This window comes from Dendroctonus ponderosae, unplaced genomic scaffold (assembly GCF_020466585.1).
Source record: "Dendroctonus ponderosae isolate FM_Combo_2020 unplaced genomic scaffold, Dpon_F_20191213v2 Dpon_F_20191213_358, whole genome shotgun sequence".
NCBI classification, from domain to species: Eukaryota; Metazoa; Arthropoda; class Insecta; order Coleoptera; family Curculionidae; genus Dendroctonus; species Dendroctonus ponderosae.
The window spans coordinates 1-21,141 of NW_026018567.1; the positions used below are offsets into that span (position 1 = coordinate 1).

The window sequence follows — 21,141 nt, forward strand, 5'->3', positions numbered from 1 at the left end:
CAGCAACCGGCTGATCCACGAGCCAATGTGAAAATAAAGTTAAATATTCCGGCGCTGTTATTGGTGCGAGCAAAGAAAAACCTTCACAAACCACAAGCTGGGCTGAGTATAGATCTGATTTTAGACATTTTTAAAAACTATATATACAGCTATAAAAGTGCAGAATTTAATGAAAATCTAGCAAAAGAGTCAAAGGGAAGCTCGTGTGAAATTAAAGTTAAGTTTCCCGTCGCTTTATTGCTGCGAGCAGAAGAAGGCAATGACAAATCATGAGCTGGGCTGAATATGGATCGGCCATTCGAGTGGACCTTATCCAACATATCAAGCTTCAAAAGTAAAAAAATTCAGGAAAATAGAGCAAAAGACCAATGGAAAAAATCTGGTCAATATCAAGTTACGTATTCCGTAGCTCGTAATGCTGCTACCAAAGCAGAATTAATAAATTATGCCTTTTACACAAAATAATGAGCTCAAAGGGCTCAAAAATTGAAACTGTCGTCTCAAGCAGGGGAGAATGGTTAACTTTCCATCGTCGAAAGGTCGTTGACAAGAACATTTTCGGAACAAATGTCGCTAAAAAAAGTGTTATTAAGGGGATAATCTACAACGGAAGTCACTTATCATCGAAATCCAGGGAGCCCAAAACCAGATAATTACTTTTTCCTTGCGGGAATTAAACACGAAATTAAACGGTTCTTATACACATTATCAATAAGAACAGTTCGAGTTTTAAGTCTTTTTGGCACAATCTTACCTAATCAAATTTGCCACAGTAGACTGCTTTATTAGGTAAAATAGGGGTGTTCTGATGCAAAAACATCTTCAATTATATTCAGAGCATAAATATCGCTTATTAGTGTTTTTGCGGTAAATTTCAATTTTTGCTGTTTCGAAATGTAATAGTACCACAGAGGGTAGGTGAATATATTTTTTATTACTTTGTGGAGGTCTAGCGAATAGCGCCTTAAGAGGCCACCAGTGGTCCTGGCGTCCTAATTTAGGCTTCGCGCAATTTTTCCAAGTTTCACACACTAACACACTGATTTTTTACAAAAATTCGTGCTAGGGATTTTCAGCGGCCAGGATCCCTCCGACTATTCCCGTTTTTTGGCTCTCCAGCACCCTTCAGGCTGTAAGTGGTCCAGATCAAGATTATAACTGGACTTGCGTCTGTTCTAAATTTAAGCGTTTAAATGGTATTGAGTATTTTTGAGGAAAAATATGAGTTTTAGGGAATTTCAGCGCTCTGGATCCGGACAGCGTTTTATTTTGAAATAAAGAACTAGATGACAAAGAGGGTTGTACCTTTTCTTTGATACTTGATGATTCTTTGATTTTATAGGGCCTTTTGCGGATTTTATATTGCGGTTTTCTTTAAATGAATCAGCGCACTTATTTTTGTCTTCTATGTACTTGTTGATTTTTTTTTTATTTTGCAGCTTTGAAACAGGTAACTCTTTAAAATGCTTTTATTTACTAATAACGACTTTTTCTTATAGATTTGATCCGTTTATTTTGTAGGATCAATTTTTCCCTATTTGTCATCACTTAGTCGTTAGTGAGAGGGCCTACTAGTACGCCGGTAAGCTCTCGATGCGATTAAGGCGATGCTAAGAAGACTCCCATGCAGCGTTTGACCCAGATTGGGCGGCAGCAAACAGTCTCACTTCTCCATGTTAGGAGCGGCTGATGCAAGCATTCACCAACACGCTCGGCCAGCGTGGCATCTTAAGTACCTGAACCTCTTAAAAAATGAAATTTCGAACCCTAAATTCGAACCTTGGAATCCGAGACTACAAATCTCACACTCACACACAAAAGACGGCAAAGTTTGTGGATTTGGGATTGAATTTACAATTTGAAAACGTTTTTTTCTTTGAAGCTAATTTTACTCGATTAATGTTTGTTCTGTTGTAAATTACACTTTTTGTAGCCTTGAATAGTAATAATGCCCTTGAATCCAGATCAAACGAAACAAAATTCAATAACTTACCAGCGGACTGATGGGTGGTGTTGCGCTGGGCGGAATGTGCTGAAACGGAATATCAAAGAGCTTTAGTTCAAGTTGCGGATGGTCAGCGGGCAATGAGGCCCAAAGAACCTCCAGCATTCGTAACGAGTCGCCAAATGCAAATTCACGCTTCATTTCCAAAAGCAGCCAACGGTAGCAAAATAGTAAATCGTCAGCCTAAAATGTGAAAAGAAAATTAAGTTAAATACTTGGAAAACTCATTTCCACTGACTATTCTAAATCAAAAAAGATCTATTAGATTGACAGGACTGAAAAATCAGGAAAAAGGCGACCCAAGTCGATGCTATAGTTTATGAAGGTTTCACATTATATCGCGTATTCTTAGATCTACAGGGTGTTCAAATTCTCTTAGAAAAAATCAAATTGAATTGAAATGAAGAACCCAAAAGCCTTGAATATGGGTATGAGCCTCTTCTCTTGAGAGTTAAAAACAACACGTAATTTGTGAGAAACCTTCCTGACTCGATTATACCATGGGGCAAAAGTACGTTTCTTAATAATTCTAAATGATAAAATTATTGAAAGTAATTTTTCTTTACATATCTCAGTGTCCGGTTATTCAGTTATTTTTGAGTTAATAATCAGTACTGATGGAATCTGAGTCACCCAACAAGCCACCTCAAATGATGTTTTTAATTTAGAGAAAAAATTTAATTTAAATATTTTCCTAGAGAAAAATAATTAATTATATGTATAACAATAACCATTTCTTCTTTTTTCCTTCCCGTTTCTTTCCATTTTAGTGCCTAATTTGAAAATTAGGCATTTGTGGTGGTTCAATCACTGGTCGTTATAAACTCAAAAGCAATTGAATATCGATATAGAACATTTTTATCGAATGGTTTGGTTTTAGCATATTGCAAATATGCATTAAAAATAGATCATTTCGTAACTTTGGTGAATTTGAGACACCCTATATCAACCAATACTATATTAGAATAAACTAGTCGTGAATATCTACTACGGTTGCATTTAAGTATTAATTCTAATAAATAGACTGCCTGAAAAGCCGAGAATTTTAAGCAAATTTAAACCGAAAAACAAATAAGTAGGAAAATCAATTTAAAAATAGAAGATGTCTTACCTGGTGCACCTTTAAATAATTATAAAACTCAGGATCGTAATACATCAAACCCTCTGCCAGATGAGTGAATTTCTGCGTCATGGCAATGCCATCGATCATAAAATTCGTCACTAAGCGTTGCATGAGCGCACAAAAGCAGATGTAGGCGTGAGCTTCATCGTTCATAGTGACTAAAAGTGGTGAAGCCAAATCGCTCATTCCCTGACAATAGGAAACCTTGGGATGATTTAACGCGTACCTGGAAAATTCACAAATCATTTTCCCAAAATATTCAGCAGATTTCAAGCAACTTACGTTGTCAGAATGTTGAACAATGAGTGGATGTTTTGGTTGTCATCACTTCCTGCGTAGAATGGATGATGGCGATCGGTTCTGAGCACGTCTTTGCGCACCATTCCAGTCGTGTAGGCCAGTTCTCCGGCGACAGGGCCCTAAAAACAACAAAAAACAGTTAAAGGTGACAAAGATCATATCCAAGCATATGGGAATTACAATAGCATCACGAATTTTACTGTCTCAGTCTGTAAAACTGACGTTTTTGAGTATTTTTTCGAAAAAAGCTGCATGTTTGCAAAAATATTATGTGATTGTAATATTAGAAGAAATATTCAAATATATCACTTGAAATTTACAGTATTGTTACAAAGTAAGCATTTGTGCCCTAACTTACAAGTGACTTGTCGGGACAGAGTTTGTCAAATACAATAAGTAACAAATTTACAATAAATTGGAGAGATTATTATGAAACACAAATCAAACTAACTTATAGATTAAATTTGCAAAAAGTAAAAGACTACAACAGACTTAATGGTTTACCCATATCTATTTATGTTCTAAATATTTCCTTATGTTAAAAAAGGTAAAGGTTTAGTAATACATTTTCATAATTGCACCTTATCCATTCAGTTATCCATACATTAAACAGTTTTTTCTTTAAGTTCTTATAATCCTTTGGTAAAAGATGAAAGATTCTTGGCCCCACATAAGAAATATGACGGCGACAAATTGTAAAATCCACCGTAGTTAAAAAATGTGTTCTCTTTTGACAGATCTAGTAATATTAAGGCGCTGGGGTAGAATCTTGTAAATGTCCTTATTTTTCATAAAGTTAAGGGTTTTCTAACCGTGAGAGCACCAATTTCCAAAAATAGATTAACTGTTGGTTATCTTTTTGGTTTTTTATTTATTATTTTTAGTATATATTTTTGTGTAATAACTAGGTTTGATAAGGTTGTACTGCAAACACTACCCCAAATTCTTATACCATAATTTAGAATGGAGTCAATCAGAGACTACACCACATAGCCATTTCCAACAACTCACGAGGCATAGAATCACATAGTTGATAAAACTTATAGATTGTTTTCCTTATCTTTTTAGTTAGGTAATCAATGTGCATATTGCAACTTAAGTTTTTATCCATATAAACTCCGAGGTATTTTGTGTACATAGCTGAAGAAATTTTAGAATCACAAGCACAATTTTCCATCAGATTAGCAAAAGAAGGATAAATATACATTGTAAGTTCCAGAGGTTCATCTTGATGGTTACTGTTATAAGTAGAGAAATTTATGAAGTGTGTTGTACGGCTATTTAGAGTTAGAAGATGCTGATCCATCCAAAGTTTAACCAATGTAATATATCCTTCAGCTAACCCTTGTACTTCTGACCATGATCCTACCTTTACTAGAATTACAGTATCATGAGCGTAACAGATAACAGAACAATCCATTTCAGGTAAAATTCTTGTAAGGTTGTTTAAATAGATTAAAAATAAAAGTGGCCCAGGACTACCCTGTGGCACACCACATTCAACCGCACCCATCTCTCCAACGAGGTTATTAATTTTTACTTGTTGTGTTCGATTACTAAGGTATGATTTAAATAGTGCTTACTCGGTATCTCGTACACCCACGTCATTAAGCAGTTGCAAGAGAATGTGATGTGCCAGTGTCAAATGCTCTTGCAAGATCTATAAAAATGCCCAAGGTCTTATGGCCTTCATTAAAATTATTTAATCCTTGTCTCAATTGTTGGATTGCATCCTCAGTACTCATTTTACTTCGAAAACCAACTTGACAATAATTTAATATTTTTTAAATGTATTTTCCATTTAATTTGAACGCACTTTTCAAGTAATTTATTAAGGTTTTTTCCGATATTACAATAACAGTCCAGAAACCTTCCAGATATTGACCTTTTTCAGTTATTTCCGTACCATTTTCAATTATCGAGTTTATATTTACATTTTTATTTACAGTTTCCTTGGTTGCCTCCCTGATAGCTTCCCATATTTTTTATTATTGTTTATTTTTGTATTTAATTCGTTTTTATAAAATAAATATTTAGCTCTTTAATGGACATTAAGAACTTGCCAGAATGCCATTTAGACATAATCGTTAAATATATCTGCCTATAACTAGACGCTCCATTGTAAAACATATTTTTTTAATGTGCCTTTTAAGAGCCGCACACCTTAGTCTTGGTCAAACTGTATTGCACCAATTTTATTAATTATCGTAAAACCAGGCTCTGATAGACTCTAGACAAACGATTGACGAATTTTAGTGGATGAACGAAACGAATGTTACCCAAATGGAAGGTCCATTTAGCAAAAAATAGTTGGATTTATTTCAGGACACCGTGTATGAGTGCACCGGAGCATAAACTTTACCAACCTGAGCAATAGCTTGTTTCCATGTGCTCTTCAGCTTCTCGTATTCAGCAGCTTTTTTCTTTATGTAGTCCATTCTTTCGCGTCCAGACATTCCCTCTGGATAAACGTTCAACAAATGCTTCCAGACAACTTTCCTAAAACAGAGTTCCAATTCCAATATTTTATAGGTTTAATATTTTGAACATTAAGTCCAACAACACTTTCAGAAATGCATTTTATGCAAACAAATAATCAACTTCAAAGCTGATTTAACGAAATGCTCATTAAAACAATACAACATTAATAAAATGCATACCTGAGACTTGGCTCAATGCCGCCGTAATAAATTACGGATCTGAGTTCTTTCGCGTGCACAATTTGCCCGACTGCGTCGCAAAATTTTCGAAACTCTCCATCGCTCAGTGCTGGTATTGAAGGCTGAACACTGGAGTTCATATCGTCTCCGAAGTTCAGCACTTTTTGCACCATGTTGAGGGTTTTACCCACCTGTAAAAAACAGAAGCATTGTTTATACTTATTTACACTTGATGGCTAGATGAACACTTTTTTAAACACTTTTTTGAACATTTTTCTGAACACTTTTTTCACAAGAGGCGAACAATACATTTAAAAAATGTGCGCAGGCCACAGAAAATACCTACATTTATACAGGGTGAGTTAACTGTATAAAAATACGCTCGGACTTACCGCAATACCACATCCAATCATGTCTCCAAACTTTATCCAATAATATATTTTTAGTTCCTCCCCGTATCAACCTCATTTTCCTCTCATATTTACGTAAGAAAGGTATTCTTATTTGTCGTACAATAACAAAACACAATAACGCAAAAAAACTTTTCTAGTTTAAAAGAAATTAATTGCACATGAATCACAACAAAATAATAAACTTAAATTAAACAATTTTAAATTCCTAAAGTAAATTTTCAATGATTGGATGTGGTATTGCGATAAGTCCCAAAATATAGATTTTACTACAGTTTCCTGAGATTTGTGTGAATTATTAAAAACTAATAAAATAAAATGCTAACTTTGCCACCCCCAAAACTGATCAATGATCTAATTACAATCACAAATACATATATGAAAAACATTCTGGGTTTGAAAAGAACAGTTTTGAAATGTGGACAACTCACAAGAGGTGTTCGAAGTTCCCGATTAACTCCATACATGTTTGTGCCAGTGTAATAACTTTTCGTGCACTCTTCGCCGCATTACTGGGAGGATTCTCGTATTGGGTTAATTAACTCGTGCTCAAAAATCTGATCAGTTGCAATCAGTAGTAACGAGTCTCACTCGTTTCAAGTTACCGACATAGTTTCTCACCTGCCGGAATTATTGGTGGAAAAAGTTATAATTTTACAGACCTTAACGCAAAACAAAATAACGACAAGTACACACCAGAAACATTCGAAAGGAAGAATCAACCGATAGGATAACGACTTGAAAGCGGTTGAATCAGCAACAGTTCCTCAGTTAAATAATGGTCTGGACTAGGTGGCAGAGAACACCTACATAATAAATCAGGCCTACACGGCAAATTCATGAAATAAGCGATATGATATCTGTAATTATGCAGCAACGTTTTTTGTTTTTCTGCCCGATAGTAGGTAATGAGTTGGAAATAGGTCTAAGCTGACATATAATGTATGCTGTTGAAGGTTAGTGCCTTGAAAGTGTTCGAACCAAACACTCCTTTTAGCGGAGGGTAATCAAAACTGATTGTCCTAGTTGGTAAACTCGCCTGATTAATCATGCCATGAAACCTAGACGATGGCTTCGCCTCCTGACTAGTAGGAGTCCGAATCTGAGCAATAATCGACACATTCTGCTTCTGCTGCCAGTCCTCAATTTGTTCCTCAAACGGTTTCAGATCAACTCTCAGACAAAGACACGGTTCCTGATTGGTGGCCACCGAAGTGTTGTGTGCCCTAAAATTGCCATAGATTTATTAATCGTTACTATAGTTAGACGTCACTGGCTAGTTACTTGAGAAAAGCCGCATCCAGATCCCAGTCGGAAATTAGGCGCATGTAGATCTCCTGGCCGGTCACATCATACGCCCGATAGCAGATGGCAAAGTCCCCTTTCAAGTCAAATGCCTTGGCCAGGATGCTTTGCAACACCTCAAAGGATGTGATTTGAGGGTCGACGCTGAACTTTCTGATCTCTGCTGGCTGATTGCCCTCACATTTCTAAATTAAATAGCTTTATTAACTCAAATAGGCATGAAAAACACGATTATTTACAGTCCGCTTAGCATCTACAGTGGTGGCAACTTTTCTGTATATAAAATCTACTTTTCATCTTAAAAGAGTRTCGTTATCGACGGTATCATATGCGTGGTTTAAGGAGAAAGGAGTGTAAAATGCATACTATGTTTATGCACTGTGGTTTTACAGGGTGGCCTGATAAAATCACACATTTTACCAGGTTTTATATTGAACTTCCCGATTAAGTAAGCTGTTTCTTTTATATTTAGCTCCACATTTGCATACAATCTACCCCTAGTGTTGACCCCCAGTGATTAAATCAATTATTGCTAATTTATCGTTRCTGTTAATTAATCAATYAATCATTTCGATTTCGAAAAGAAARAATTCAAGTAATTCAAAATTRATTTAAATAATAGATGTTTTCTGGAAAAGGGTTCATTTTATCGATATCAATCRAAAGTACCAAATTTTTTATAGTTTTTGTGTGCTATTATGATAAGGGGTGTTGATGTGAACAAGCTGGTTGGTCTTCGGGGCAAGCAAAAAACAAAATGAGTTTTTGCAAAACACCATTTTAAGGGCCATTAACTAGTTACTATCATATTAAAAAATGATCAAATTATGCCAGATGCTTTAAAAGTTATTCGACAAAACCGATGTTCAGTGGCGTCTTTTAGGGAACTATATACGAGGTGTCAATTTGAAAACTTCCCACCCTTAATATCTTTCTTGCAGTTAAAAATATGAAAAAAACAGAAAAAACACGGCAATTTTATTTCTAAGGGGGTCACTTTAAAGTATTTTTTAGCTTTCTTGTTTCAACCCTCTAGGAGGGGTAGATGTCACCCTGAGAATCTCAAATGGGAATGGGGGTCAAGTGACACATCGTTTTAAAGGGCTCTCAATTCTCTGTTCAGTGGTATCCAACTTTGTTGCTTGTAGTCCAGAAGGTTTCAGAATAATCGCGTTTCAAAGATGCAGAAACAATTAAACTTGCCTGCATTGAGACTTTGATTTTCAAGTTAGTGTTTACACAAAAAAAGTTGCATTTTGGGTCTCCTTATAACTTTAAGCTCCTTTAATCCTATATATAATATAAATAATCTTTATTTCCTATAGAAAAGACCCAATCGGTCTTTCTGCCCTTGTGTAGTACATATGCATCTTAGCCTAGCATATTCTAAAATTAATTCCTATTCCTAACACTCGTATAACCTAATCAGTAATAAAAAAAAAGAAAATTCTTGGCTTACAAAACAAACAGGTCTTAGTCGTTAGTTCAGTTGTGTTTGTAGGTGTTCTAGTAAAGTATCTATTGGGGTACGAAAACGGGAGTGTTTTGTCTGTTTTGTTAGGCAAAGGGGATTCAGTATGGTCCAGTTATAGGGGTTGTTTGTCCATTTTGTCTGTAAGTGTATTAGTCTTTCCGGAATTTATGTCATGTTTGTGCGTTCGTATAGTAGTTGGTTGGAAGGGTTGTGCAGTGGGTTTTGGCTTTAATCCTATTAAGAGTAGGTTACACCGTTTAAATCATTGAATGGGAGAAAGAAAATCTAGTTTAAACAATTGATTTCATATCTATTGGTTATTTYACTTGGAWAAAAATAACGTTTTCTTTACGAGATAAATTTCTACAATAAAACCCATTGRAAGAKWATTGAACGCCCTTTTAAGCGATGTGCCACCWGACCCCCATTCCTATTTMGGGTTCTAAGGGTGACACCTACCCCTCCTAGGGGGTTGAAACAMGGAAGCTAAAAATATTAATTCAAAGTGTCCCCTTTACAAWKAAAATTGACGTGYCTTTCCGATTTTTCATATTTTTAACTTCAACTTTCTTCCWKAATAKMTWTTAAGGGTGGGAAGTTTTAMAATCGACACYCGGTATATCTTCRTATGGAAGGCCTGCTWATAGGAACTTGCCATGTTACTTTGACTCCYTGTATACGCACGTAAGACCTGATTTTTKAATTATTCACGTGCAGTATATCAGAACSCTATAGCAGTAATAAACATATTTTTAAGCCTGRGAACTGAATTTTTGAGCGGATATCCCGAAAGCYGATAAGCTTAGGCACGGCAAAGGTTTTAGAAGTAATATACCTTCACTTTCACCCTGACAGCCTCCCGGCTATACCCAAAGACTCCTACAGACATGRTTTAATTATTTACTCGTCTGGAGCTTAGAGAAATCGATTTTCCATGGAAATTGGGGCACCTTCAGGTATCCACGCACAATTYTTTGCACAAACGATGCATCTTGAAGCAGGCACACACGTTTCAGTCACTAACTGTTTTTCAGTRCACGTTTTCTTTAAAAAACTGCATTTTCTCRTTAGTTTTTCCTTCCYTTGAGTCTCTACCTCTGGCAGCTGATTTTGACAACTAAACAGAGACAAAACTAAATTTACTAATATTGTATTTCCTATCTCGCTCCCCCTTTGCGCATTATGCTTTCTCTCTTTACGTTGTGCACTTTATTCTGCTCCGTTTATCATTAAAATGAGTAAAAAATATGCAAAATGTTATCAGTACAGTAGAAAAAGGAAGTTGCAGAGATAAATGGGGGTGTTATCGCCGCGACAAACAATTGTGACGATAAAGCAGCTACATTGGGTTGTAAAGTGAATTAATTAACGATTAGTTAATTTATTCTAAATTATCTCATCCAACCGTGTATATGCGGTAGACTGAAATCGTTTTTTTCTAAATTAATGTAATTTTCCTAAACACACCCTGAATATGGTTTGATGAAGATAATCTAACGTCCAGTTAATCAGTCGATTAAATCAGCTTATCTCTGTCTTTCTCATTGATCATTACAMTCGCATTTAAGTCTTCTTTCTCTTTGAAAAACGACTGATGCTTAAAAATCCAGCCACTGCGCCTAAAAAAAAGACGAGAACACCCATAGATGAAGACAACTAGAATGAGAGCACCTTCCCACAAAATATCCCCCCTAGGGGTATGTTCTGTGCACCTTCCTAACCTAAAACACTGTAAACATTGTTTTATTTCTGTCCAGAATTAATCGATTGGTGAACATTAAATTGTTTAACASAACATAGACATGGATGTAGGCGAATTGCTTGACTACAAAGTGAGTTTAGCTCAAGTTTGCACTTGTTTGACTCTAAAGGTCCYCGTTTAAGCCCCCGCAAGCTCTCAAGCGCCCCACCGAAGGCGAGGGCAAAGACGATGAGTCGGAAAGAGCGAAGAAAATGAGGAAAATCGCCAGAGCCAAGGCTCAGCAAATGGTCAGAGCTCCTTCTCCAACTCCGTCCCTCCAAGCATTGGATCAGATCAGTGAGGAGGAGAGGGCAGAGATTGTTAAGTATGTGGAAACAGAAGAAGTCCAGGTGAGCTTATCATCTATTGAGAATGGGATGAATGTGGTGTGGATGCGATACAACAGAGTGTTACCCATGACTATCATAATCCTTGGAAAAAATATGCTGAAACATTTTCCCCGACTGCCACTGCGCCAATTTAACTCCTAAATCACGTTCTACAGCTCACAAGTGTTTAAAAAATGACCCACTTGTACCACATGAGCAATCACGAAACTTATTAAATATTTAAGCCTTTAGATAAATAAATTATTTGTCTGACGATTGCGAGTTTTAGGGCGACGTGGTAGATTCGACAACGATTAAGAAGATAGTGCTAAATTTCGAAAAGCGTTCGCTAAAAAACCGCGAAATGCGTATCAAATTTCCCGATTCACCCGACAAGTTCATGGAGAGTGAGCTCGAGTTGCACGAAACGTTGCAGGAAATGCGCGCCCTATCAACCGCCCCCGACTACTATCCACTCTTGGTGAGATTGCAGGTGATTCCCAGCCTGTTGGAATTGTTGGCGCATGATAACACTGATATTGCTGTAAGTAGCACGCAACACCATTTGTAAAGGTTGTACTAAAACCCAGAGAGTTAGGTTGCGACCATTGAACTGTTACAAGAGCTAACTGATGTGGACATTCTAAATGAGTCTGAAGAGGGGGCTGATGCCCTTCTGGAATCCCTACTGGAGCATCAAGTCATAGCTCTTCTGGTGCAAAACTTAGATCGTTTGGATGAGACCGTGAAAGAAGAAGCTGATGGAGTGCACAACACGCTGTCCATAATCGAAAATCTCACAGAACTGAGAGCTGATATCAGCGTTGAGGCGGGAAAACAGGGTACATCAAGTGAAAGGAAACCAGCACTATTTTCTGAGTCATATGTTTCCAGGATTGCTGGCTTGGTTGCTAAAAAGGCTAAAAGTGAAGGCACCGTTTGACCAGAATAAACTTTATGTTAGCGAAATGCTATCCATCATCCTCCAAGACAATGAGAAAAATCGCACTTTGCTGGGGGAGCTTGATGGGATTGATACTTTATTGCAGCAACTGGCTTTTTATAAACGACATGACCCGTCTAGCCCTGAGGAGCACGAATTGATGGAAAATCTATTTAATTGGTAAGTGGCAAAGTCGTACCAATCAAAAGCTTCGCACTTCACAAAACGGTCTTTCAGCTTATGCAGTTCCCTAATGGTGCCACCTAACCGCGATCGTTTTCTCAAAGGCGAAGGCTTACAGCTGATGAACTTGATGCTGCGGGAGAAGAAAACATCGCGAAACGGCTCCCTCAAAGTCCTGGACTATGCCATGTCCGGCCTTCATGGAAAAGATAATTGTACGTTTCCTAAACCCTATTAACAAACCTGCCACTATTGGAGCTTTCCAGGTAACAAATTTGTGGACATTTTGGGACTAAGAACCATATTTCCGTTGTTCATGAAAACCCCCAAGAAGAACCGCAAGAAAGTACTCTCTTCAGAGGAGCACGAGGAGCACGTCTGCTCCATTATCGCCTCCATGTTAAGAAACTGCAGGTGAGAGTAGCAACTCTGTTTCGAGCGCAACTGGATTTTTGCTCATTCATACAGAGGCTCTCAACGTCAGCGGCTTATCAGCAAGTTCACGGAAAATGACCACGAAAAAGTAGATCGGCTTTTGGAACTACACTTCAAGTATCTGGAAAAGGTGGAGGAAATTGACGATCATCTGGAAGAAGGTGAAGAAAACGAGGACGAAAACTACTTGAAGAGGTTGGAGGGTGGCCTGTTCACTTTACAGCTGGTTGATTACATTATTGTGGAAGTATGCGCCGCAGGCCCATCGAGCATCAAGCAACGCGTTATGCAGGTAATATTTTTGCCTCAATTTCTGCGAAACTTTGCAACCCGATCAATTCTAATTGCTGCGGGCGATGATGTCTCAGTTAAAAGCGTTGTTTCTTTTTCGGTTAGTGCGTGTTTGCGCGAAAAACTAATGCTTCAGATACCGGTTCTACAGGGTGGCAAATGAAACAATGCAAAATTGGCGAAAGTTCCACAAGCTCTGGGTTAACAGACATTAAGATACTCGTATCTCAAAAAAAGTTTTTGAACCTGTCGCTCATTTCGTGTTTTTTCAGGGCGGTGTTTGGTTTAATTAACTTTTTATATATATACCTATATATACCGGATTGCATGAATGAACGAAATATTTGAAAGTAAACTTCATTTAGTTGAAATTATTCCTAAATCACATTTGAGTAATTTTTAATGCAACCCGTATATCGAATTTTCGTCTTAAATTATTTATAAAGTTTTAGCTTCAATATGAGCTAACGATCGTGAAAATCGGACAAAGATCAGAAAAGTTATCGCTGCAAGACCAAAAAGTTGACTTTTTGAGACCACCCTGTAAGCAAAAGAGATGGCCGAAAAATTTTACCTAGTTTTATCTTTATCTTTTCTTACCTACCTGTAAACTTTTGGTTTTGAGATCCCAAAAAACCTTTTTTTTTCCAACTAGGAGCGTGCCGAGCTTTGCGAAATTTTAGTGTTTTTTTCATTTGCCACCCTGTAGAAAATTTATCTGAGGAGCTTAATTTTAACCAAAACATTGACGAACAAAAAATAGATGCTTCAAACAGAAACCAAATCGCTTGAATCAATGAATTCTTCCACTTCCAACGTTACGGGAAATTTGGCTGCGTAACGTTCGTTTTGTTGAGCAGTTTATTAGATAAAATTTTAACCCTTTTTCAAGATCCTTAACCTACGAGGGGCATCTCTAAAGACTATAAGACACATAATGAGGGAGTACGCAGGTAATTTAGGGGAGGAAGGCGACAAAGACTGGAGGGACCAGGAGCAGCAGCACATTCTACATTTAGTCGACAAATTTTAAAGAAATAAATTCCATATAATAAGCGTAGTTAAATCTTACATATATCAGCCTTCCCAAGTGAGCCTAATTACGTGATCAGTCTTCCGTTTGGAGCTTTTTATGAATCCCAGGTATTCCAGTTCCGCAACTGCTTGGGTAAATCTTGCCCTAAATATTTGGTTAAGGAAAGAACAGTGTAAAAGGCAAAATTACGAAACAAGAAAATAAGGATACTGCACATGCGGGTCCACGACTTTTTTGGATTTGTCGCTTAAATCGTCCTCTTCTTGTGGGTCGACTATGCACAAGAAACCCATCAGCCAATCGTACAGGTTGATCATTTTACCCCATTCTAAATGCAACTTGTAGGCAATACAGATGTCAGGCATTAATGCTTTTACTGTACGTTTGTTCGATATGGCACAACATTTGCACTGCAACAGATTAAATTAATACTTAACCGGACTGGAAAAAGATGTGAAAAATTGACTATGGGGAAAAATTATTAGGGGGATGATTTATCAGGCGGTTTTAGGAAAAAGTTCATATAGGTAATGCGTCGTTTTCTAGATTTCAGTTTTTACAGATACAAACTAAGCATATTTCTCTACTATTGGCAACATACAATCCAGGTATTTCGACTTTTTTGCGATGGCATCTAGTTTAGTGAAAACAATTGCGCCTTTTGAGCTGAAACCTACAAGGCAGTGAGAATTTCTCCGAGAAATTGCAACTTTTGCAACATAAATGCATACATATATCTACTTTAAAATGTGTTTTAGTGCGAACAATTGTAGCTTTTCACAGCCAATTTTTTTACATTTTTACTGGATTCTAAATCTTGGTGTAATCTCCAGTGTAACGAAGCAGATTTTCAAGTTCACTCAATTTCGTGAAAACATTTTTTTCTAAACACCCAAACAAAGTTTACAATTTGTGTTTCTAAAAACCTAAAATAACTTCAAACAAAGAAATCAAATGCAAATTCATTAGTTTCCAAATTTTGCGGAAAAATCAAGTTTAGTGGGAAAAATTGTCCATTTTGCAGTAGAACTGGCAAACCAGTGAGATCAGGTAAAGTGTGTTTTTAGTGCAAGCATTGATAATTTTTTCACGCGGAAAATTTAAATCACTAGGCTTAATGGAAACATTTGGCCATTTGGCAGTGAAAACATCAAGCCAATCAGCTTTTCTTCGATAAAGGAACTTACTACTTTAGTGCAAATTGCTCATAGTGGCTTCCAATTATTGTACATACATTTTCACTGCATTGTAAGTTTCGTAGGTTTAAAATAAAACTGACTAACTTACTTGCAAGTAACGATGCGGATCGTTGAGGGCGTTGTGGATGGCCGCTCTATGGATGCCAATTATGTGGTTTTTAATCGAAATATCATCGAAAAAGAATATTTCGTAGAACGGCAATGTGCTAGGATGGACGAGATATTCTTCAAACTGCCCGGAAAGATATGCGAGGATTTCTTGTTTTAGTTTCTCATATTTGTCCTGCGTCTTTGATTTCTGTTTTGATCGAGAGAATAGAGCCTGAAACCACATTGTCGATTTTAACAAATGTCTGATCTTGCAGATTGCAGCTGAAATTAAGTCAATAAATTCAACCGCTCCATCTTACAAAGCTAAGAGTGGTTTAAACCACTTATAATAAATACAACTGGTGAGATTAGAGCCGATATTTTTAACCCCGCGTATGATAAACCCAATAAAATAATTTGTAGAAGGCTTAAACTAAAAAAATGTACAAACTTTGGTCAAATGCATAAACGCACCTGTTTTAACGCCTTTCTGTCCATCATCGCGCCCAATCCCTCTTCAAGGCTGATCTCGTCCTTTTCACTCTCTTCTACATCAGTATTCTGTAAGATTCTCACTAACCTATCAATCTCCACGCAAAAATCCCTCAATTTCGTTTTGCTACTCCCCTTATTCACAAACTGTGCCAAAATATCCGCAATACGCCTCAGTTTCTCTTGAAGCGCATCCTTGGATTGGAACTCCAGCAGCTGGAAACTTTCCCGATATTCTGCGGATTGTGTGATGCTTTTGGTCAGAGCAAGTGTGTATAGTTCTCTGAGCTAGAATAATATTTTCCAGTTGTGAAAGTCCAGCTGAACAAGGCTTCGGAATCTCTTACATTCTTGCCTAAAGGGGATCCTGGAAGATCATAAACTAAGGCGTGTAAGCATCGTAGAAATACATGCAGCCGCTTGATGTATCTTTGGATTGCCACTACTTTATCGCAAACCGCCTGCTTGAAGTATTCATCGTCTGTTATCAATTTAATTCTCTGCTCGTAAGGTTCAGATTCCACCAAATTTCTACAAAACAGTCCAATGAAATAATGTGCAACAGCCTGGGAGCTTTTTACCTAAAGGACAAAAGATGCCGAACATTTTCGCAGTCTTCGTGATTGAAATCCACTAGAACGTTTTTAATGGCGGTTTTCTCCATTAGGCATAACGCCATGGCGTTTCCGTGCGAGAAATGTTCCATCATAGCAAACTGGAAAATAAATACAATTTTTAAAAGGGTTTTGTGAAACTAAGTACACACTTTTGGCTCTGGCAACCAAACGGCCCTGGAAGGAAGAATAAATAAGTAAACAATGAGTAGCATGATGAAGAAAAGCAGTTATATTTGAAACGAAAGCAAGAGTGTATATATGAAGAAAATCCTACAGAGCACAACAAAATTATGGGCCGATTTGAAGCATCAAACAAAGGATGTTTTAAAGAAAAACTTCACTGTGAAAATGATCCTAAAGTAAGAGTGTGGAAATTGCTCTCAAAAAACAACCATGAGAGTAGCAATGGAGAAAGGACAACTCAAGCAAAGAAAACAAGCATCAAGACAGAAGAAAAAAAAATAGTCAAAGAACAAAAACCCGAAAAACTTTAGTTTTACCCAATAAGGAAAGCGCTCCCTTCTGATTGATAAAACTCCCAATCAAGCGCAATGTGCTAACTACTTCGAAATATCGAGAAACAATTTTTTTCTAGATTTTTCGGTTCCCATTTAAAGTTGTCGATGAATCTTCGAAAAATCTGGAAAACTTTACGAACAACCAAGAGGCCCTGGAAGGAAGAATAAAGAAGCAAACAGTGCGTAGCATGATGAAGAAAAGCAATTATATTTGAAAAGAAAGCAAGAGTTTAAACATGAAGAAAATCATGCAGAGCACAACAAAATTATGGGCTGATTTGAAGCAGCAAAAAAAAAAGATGTTTTAAAGAAAAACTTGACTGAAAAAGATCCTAAAGCAAGAATGTGGAAATTGCTCTCAAAAAACAACCATGATAGTAGCAATGAAGAAATGACAACTCAAGCAAAGAAAACAAGCATCAGGACAGAAAAAGAAATAGTCACAGAACAAAAACCCGAAAAAACTTTTCAGTTTTACCCAATAAGGGAAGCGCTCCCTTCTGATTGATAAAACTCCCTTTCAAGCGCATTGTACTCACGACTTCGAAATATCGAGAAACAATTTTTTCTCTAGATTTTTCTGTTCCCATTTAAAGTTGTCGATGAATCTTCGAAAAATCTGGAAAACTTTACGAACAACCAAGAGGCCCTGGAAGGAAGAATAAAGAACCAAACAGTGCGTAGCATGATGAAGAAAAGCAATTATATTTGAAACGAAAGCAAGAGTTTAAACATGATGAAAATCCTGCAAAGCACAACAAAATTATGGGCAGATTTGAAGCATCAAAGAAAGGATGTTTTAAAGAAAAACTTCACTGAAAACGATCCTCAAGCAAACGTGTGGAGATTGCTGTCAAAACAACAACCATGAGAGTAGCAATTGAGAAATGACAACTCAAGTAAAAGAAAACAAGCATCAAGAAAAAAAATACTCAAAGAACAAAAATCCGAAAAAACTTTCCAGTTTCACCCGATAACGAAAGCGCTCCCTTTCTGATTGATAAAACTCTCAATCAAGCGCATTCTGCTCACGACTTAGAAATATCGAAAAACAATTTTTTTTCTAGATTTTTCGGTTTCCATTTAAAGTTGTCGTTTAAAGTCGATGAATCTTCGAAAAATCTGGAACCCTTTACGAACCACCAAACGGCCCTGGAAGGAAAAATAAAGAAGCAAACAATGCGTAGCATAATGAAGAAAAACAATTATATTTGAAACGAAAGCAAGAGTGTGGAAATTGCTCTCAAAATAACAATGATGAGAGTCGTAATTAAGAAATGACAACTGAAGAAAAGAAAGGCAGAAGAAAAATCAGAATAAAAAAATGCAGAAATGGCAACCCAAGCAAATAAATAAAGCGGTTTTTAACGTTAGGTACCATTTTGGTCCGATTTATGTACATATTGCACACCACTATATTTACTTCGTTTCAATTTTTTTTTCATTCCTTTCCTGATTTTCTCCGCTTTCAGCCACCGCTTTCCAAAAAATTATACCGGGGTTTTTCAAATGTCTTTCTGAGCGCAGAAACATTCTAATTTCATAATAACACACTTGCCGTTGGCACATCGACGATTATTATCGAAAAAATCTTCTAAAATTTACAGCTGCCCCTATTAGTAAATAAAATAAATAATTCTTAGAAATATTTGTTTAAAATGGCACTTAGACCCTTTGAGAATACCACGCTGCAATTAGTAAACTTGACAATTACCTTGATGTTCTGCACGAAATTCTGCACTGAAAAGTCGTAGAAGAGGAAAATCTCGGTGAACAAGTCCAACACCTTCCCTCCCAGGTGGAACGGGCAGAAAATATCCAGAAAAATCCCTTCCAGCACCTGGTTTAGATAGACTATGGATGGTTCGCATTTGAATACATGAACGTTGATTTTCATAGTCACCTAAACCAATAACTTCACACTTTTGCGGGCTGTATTTTTAAGTACTTACATGATAGGGGAAGGAAGTGTGCAACGTGCTGATGCAAGTGGCGATCCCAAAAATGAACACAAAAGGCAGCTTTCCTAAGTGGGAACTGATGATTAGAATGAAGGACTGTAGTACTTTAGCGTTAAAGCTTTCAAAGTCGGGAATTATCACCACTAGTAGCTCGTTCTCTGCCTGCTGATACCAGCTTTCCAGCAGGGACATGTTTAAACTAGACTTCTTCAAAGTGTTCTTGACTAAATCGTCCTCGTACTCTTCTCTATCGTCACTTAGGCCGATAAACTGGCTGATCATAATTTCCATTAAACTTTTAACATTTCCACAATCTTGGCTGCTCAGAAAGGCTACATAAGGACTCACGTCTTCTTTCACTTGCCTTTTCAGACTGGCAAACTGGGCATCATGATCCGGCATGTTGATACCTAAGAAAATTCTCGGTCATAATAATTTAAAGAAGCGGTTCCCACACTTTTCCAGTTAGGTAGGCACTTTGCATCTTGGGCTTGGAATGATTCAGGCGACTAACTAGAAAGTTCTGCTTGTTTTTATGCCAAGAGACTGAAAAAATCAAGAGTTTTCGTTGTTACCTGTTAGTAAAGCAGCTGTTGGGATTTCGGTTACGTCGTTCTGGTGACTCGTTTTGACAAAGTTTAGCAGGTCTGAGGTCATAGACGTGAACATGCTCTCAGTCAAATCCTGAAATTTTTAACACGCTTAAAAAAGATATTTAATACAATTTGCGAAACAAAACGAATGTTAACAAAAATACGTCGCAAATATATTTAACAGAGCTAATTTTGATTGGGCTCCAAAAATTGCAAGCTGCAAAAACAACATTTTCTGATCCAAAAGTGACGATCAGACATGCTGCCTGTTCGCAATTAATTCGTGATTTACATGATGTTAGTTTATTCATGTTTTACATTAGTTTATTTTTCCTTATTAAAATTATCGTGTACAGTTAACTTACCTCAAAATCTTGGTTCAATCTAGTCCAGAGGCTGATGTAGGTCTGGTACCAACGGTTCTCGGAAAACAATTCATCTAGGGTGGTGTGTTGGGGCTTTTTCTTCGGTTTGAACACAAAAATTCCCTGCACACAAACACACAACTATTAGTGATATGTAATGCAAAGTGAATAGAAATGTGGGCCTTAATATGCTCATATGAGCATATTAAGACGTTGTATATACAACGTTAGCTAGTTTCAGTTTCTTATCTCAAAATGAATACGAGTTTCATAAAATAATTTTGCAATTTGGGCAGCCGTGGTCGATATACAGGGTTTCAATGGCCAATTTTAGCTTTTACCTTTGTTTGCAATAGATTTATTTAAAAAAAGCTTTTTAATTTTTGCGCACAAAAAATTATGTCCACGGACATCTTTTCGAGCTGAGTTTTGGTTTGGTTTACTGTAGGCTGTTACTGTGTACTACAATTTATCAAAAAACAGGACTTCTTCAGGGTGTAGCCAAGACATCAAGCCATAAAACGACAAAATTTCACTCAAATCCAAACGAAAACCGTTTTTTTATGAGATTCTAAACCCTGAAGTTAAATTTGTAGTTTTCATCAAATGCCCTCCCGCCTTCAACAAATTCTCAGAAAACAAGGGAGCAGAATTTAAACACAGAACTTCCGCCGGGTGTAACTAAGACATCGAGCCTCAAATGGACAATGTTTCACTCAAATCCAAGCAAAGCCTGATTTTTTCGGAGATTCTAAACGCTGAAGTTTAAATTTACAATTTTCACCAAATGTCTGTCCGCTTTTAAGGAATTCTTCTGAACACGACGGAGCGGAATTTATACCCATAATTTCTACACGATTGAACCAAGACATCCAGCCATAAAACGGCCAAATTTTTCTAAAATCCATACAAAGTACGATTTTTTAGGAGATTCTAAACTCTGAAGTTAAATTTGTAGTTTTCATCAAATGCCGTCCCGCCTTTAAATACTCTCAGAAAACAACGGAGCTGAATTTAAAGACAGAACTTCCGCCGGGTGTAACTAAGACATCGAGCCTCAAATGGACAATG

The 21,141-nt window shown here is 37.0% G+C and overlaps 3 protein-coding genes across 4 annotated transcripts; 1 reads left to right on the forward strand and 2 right to left on the reverse strand.

The window, feature by feature from the left end:
- Positions 1-1,989: 1,989 nt before the first annotated feature.
- Positions 1,990-10,200, reverse strand: LOC125504066 (TBC1 domain family member 25-like; the record flags this gene model as incomplete). The annotated part of the gene is given in 8 exon segments (XM_048665413.1): positions 1,990-2,188; positions 3,117-3,354; positions 3,411-3,547; positions 5,795-5,927; positions 6,089-6,279; positions 7,538-7,724; positions 7,783-7,988; positions 10,113-10,200. Coding segments are annotated over 8 exon segments (1,345 nt in total), but the record flags the coding sequence as incomplete, so codon positions are not given.
- On the reverse strand, positions 10,114-20,212 carry LOC125504067 (origin recognition complex subunit 3-like). 2 transcript variants are annotated; one of them, XM_048665415.1, is made up of 11 exons: positions 20,071-20,212; positions 19,688-19,796; positions 19,104-19,522; positions 18,866-19,054; positions 16,598-16,731; positions 16,364-16,547; positions 15,999-16,304; positions 15,523-15,756; positions 14,446-14,645; positions 14,272-14,379; positions 10,114-10,394 (listed from the first exon to the last, which is right to left on the reverse strand). In XM_048665415.1, the coding sequence occupies exons 2-10, from the start codon at positions 19,779-19,781 to the stop codon at positions 14,277-14,279; spliced, it is 1,863 nt and encodes a 620-aa protein (XP_048521372.1). In that variant the 5' UTR covers positions 19,782-19,796; positions 20,071-20,212; the 3' UTR covers positions 10,114-10,394; positions 14,272-14,276. The 2 variants fall into 2 exon arrangements, with proteins under 2 accessions (XP_048521372.1, XP_048521371.1); XM_048665414.1 differs by lacking the exon at positions 10,114-10,394 and having other exon boundaries at positions 14,227-14,379.
- On the forward strand, positions 10,964-14,259 carry LOC109544734 (beta-catenin-like protein 1). Its single transcript, XM_019915048.2, has 9 exons — positions 10,964-11,109; positions 11,162-11,368; positions 11,637-11,891; positions 11,946-12,189; positions 12,242-12,470; positions 12,528-12,688; positions 12,740-12,887; positions 12,942-13,200; positions 14,092-14,259. The coding sequence occupies exons 1-9, from the start codon at positions 11,080-11,082 to the stop codon at positions 14,230-14,232; spliced, it is 1,674 nt and encodes a 557-aa protein (XP_019770607.1). The 5' UTR covers positions 10,964-11,079; the 3' UTR covers positions 14,233-14,259.
- Positions 20,213-21,141: the final 929 nt, after the last annotated feature.

What these genes read in the sequence shown, in the direction of transcription:
- LOC125504067 (XM_048665415.1), bottom strand. Translation starts at nt 19,781, where the DNA reads ATGTTCACGTCTATGACCTCAGACCTGCTAAACTTTGTCAAAACGAGT. An exon ending in AACAGCTGCTTTACTAACAG is followed by an intron (nt 19,523 to 19,687) that starts GTAACAACGAAA and finishes GAATTTTCTTAG; the next exon opens with GTATCAACATGCCGGATCAT. An exon ending in ATCCGCATCGTTACTTGCAA is followed by an intron (nt 14,646 to 15,522) that starts GTAAGTTAGTCA and finishes AATCTGTTGCAG; the next exon opens with TGCAAATGTTGTGCCATATC.
- LOC109544734 (XM_019915048.2), top strand. Translation starts at nt 11,080, where the DNA reads ATGGATGTAGGCGAATTGCTTGACTACAAA. An exon ending in ATGATAACACTGATATTGCT is followed by an intron (nt 11,892 to 11,945) that starts GTAAGTAGCACG and finishes CCAGAGAGTTAG; the next exon opens with GTTGCGACCATTGAACTGTT. An exon ending in TCAAGCAACGCGTTATGCAG is followed by an intron (nt 13,201 to 14,091) that starts GTAATATTTTTG and finishes CCCTTTTTCAAG; the next exon opens with ATCCTTAACCTACGAGGGGC.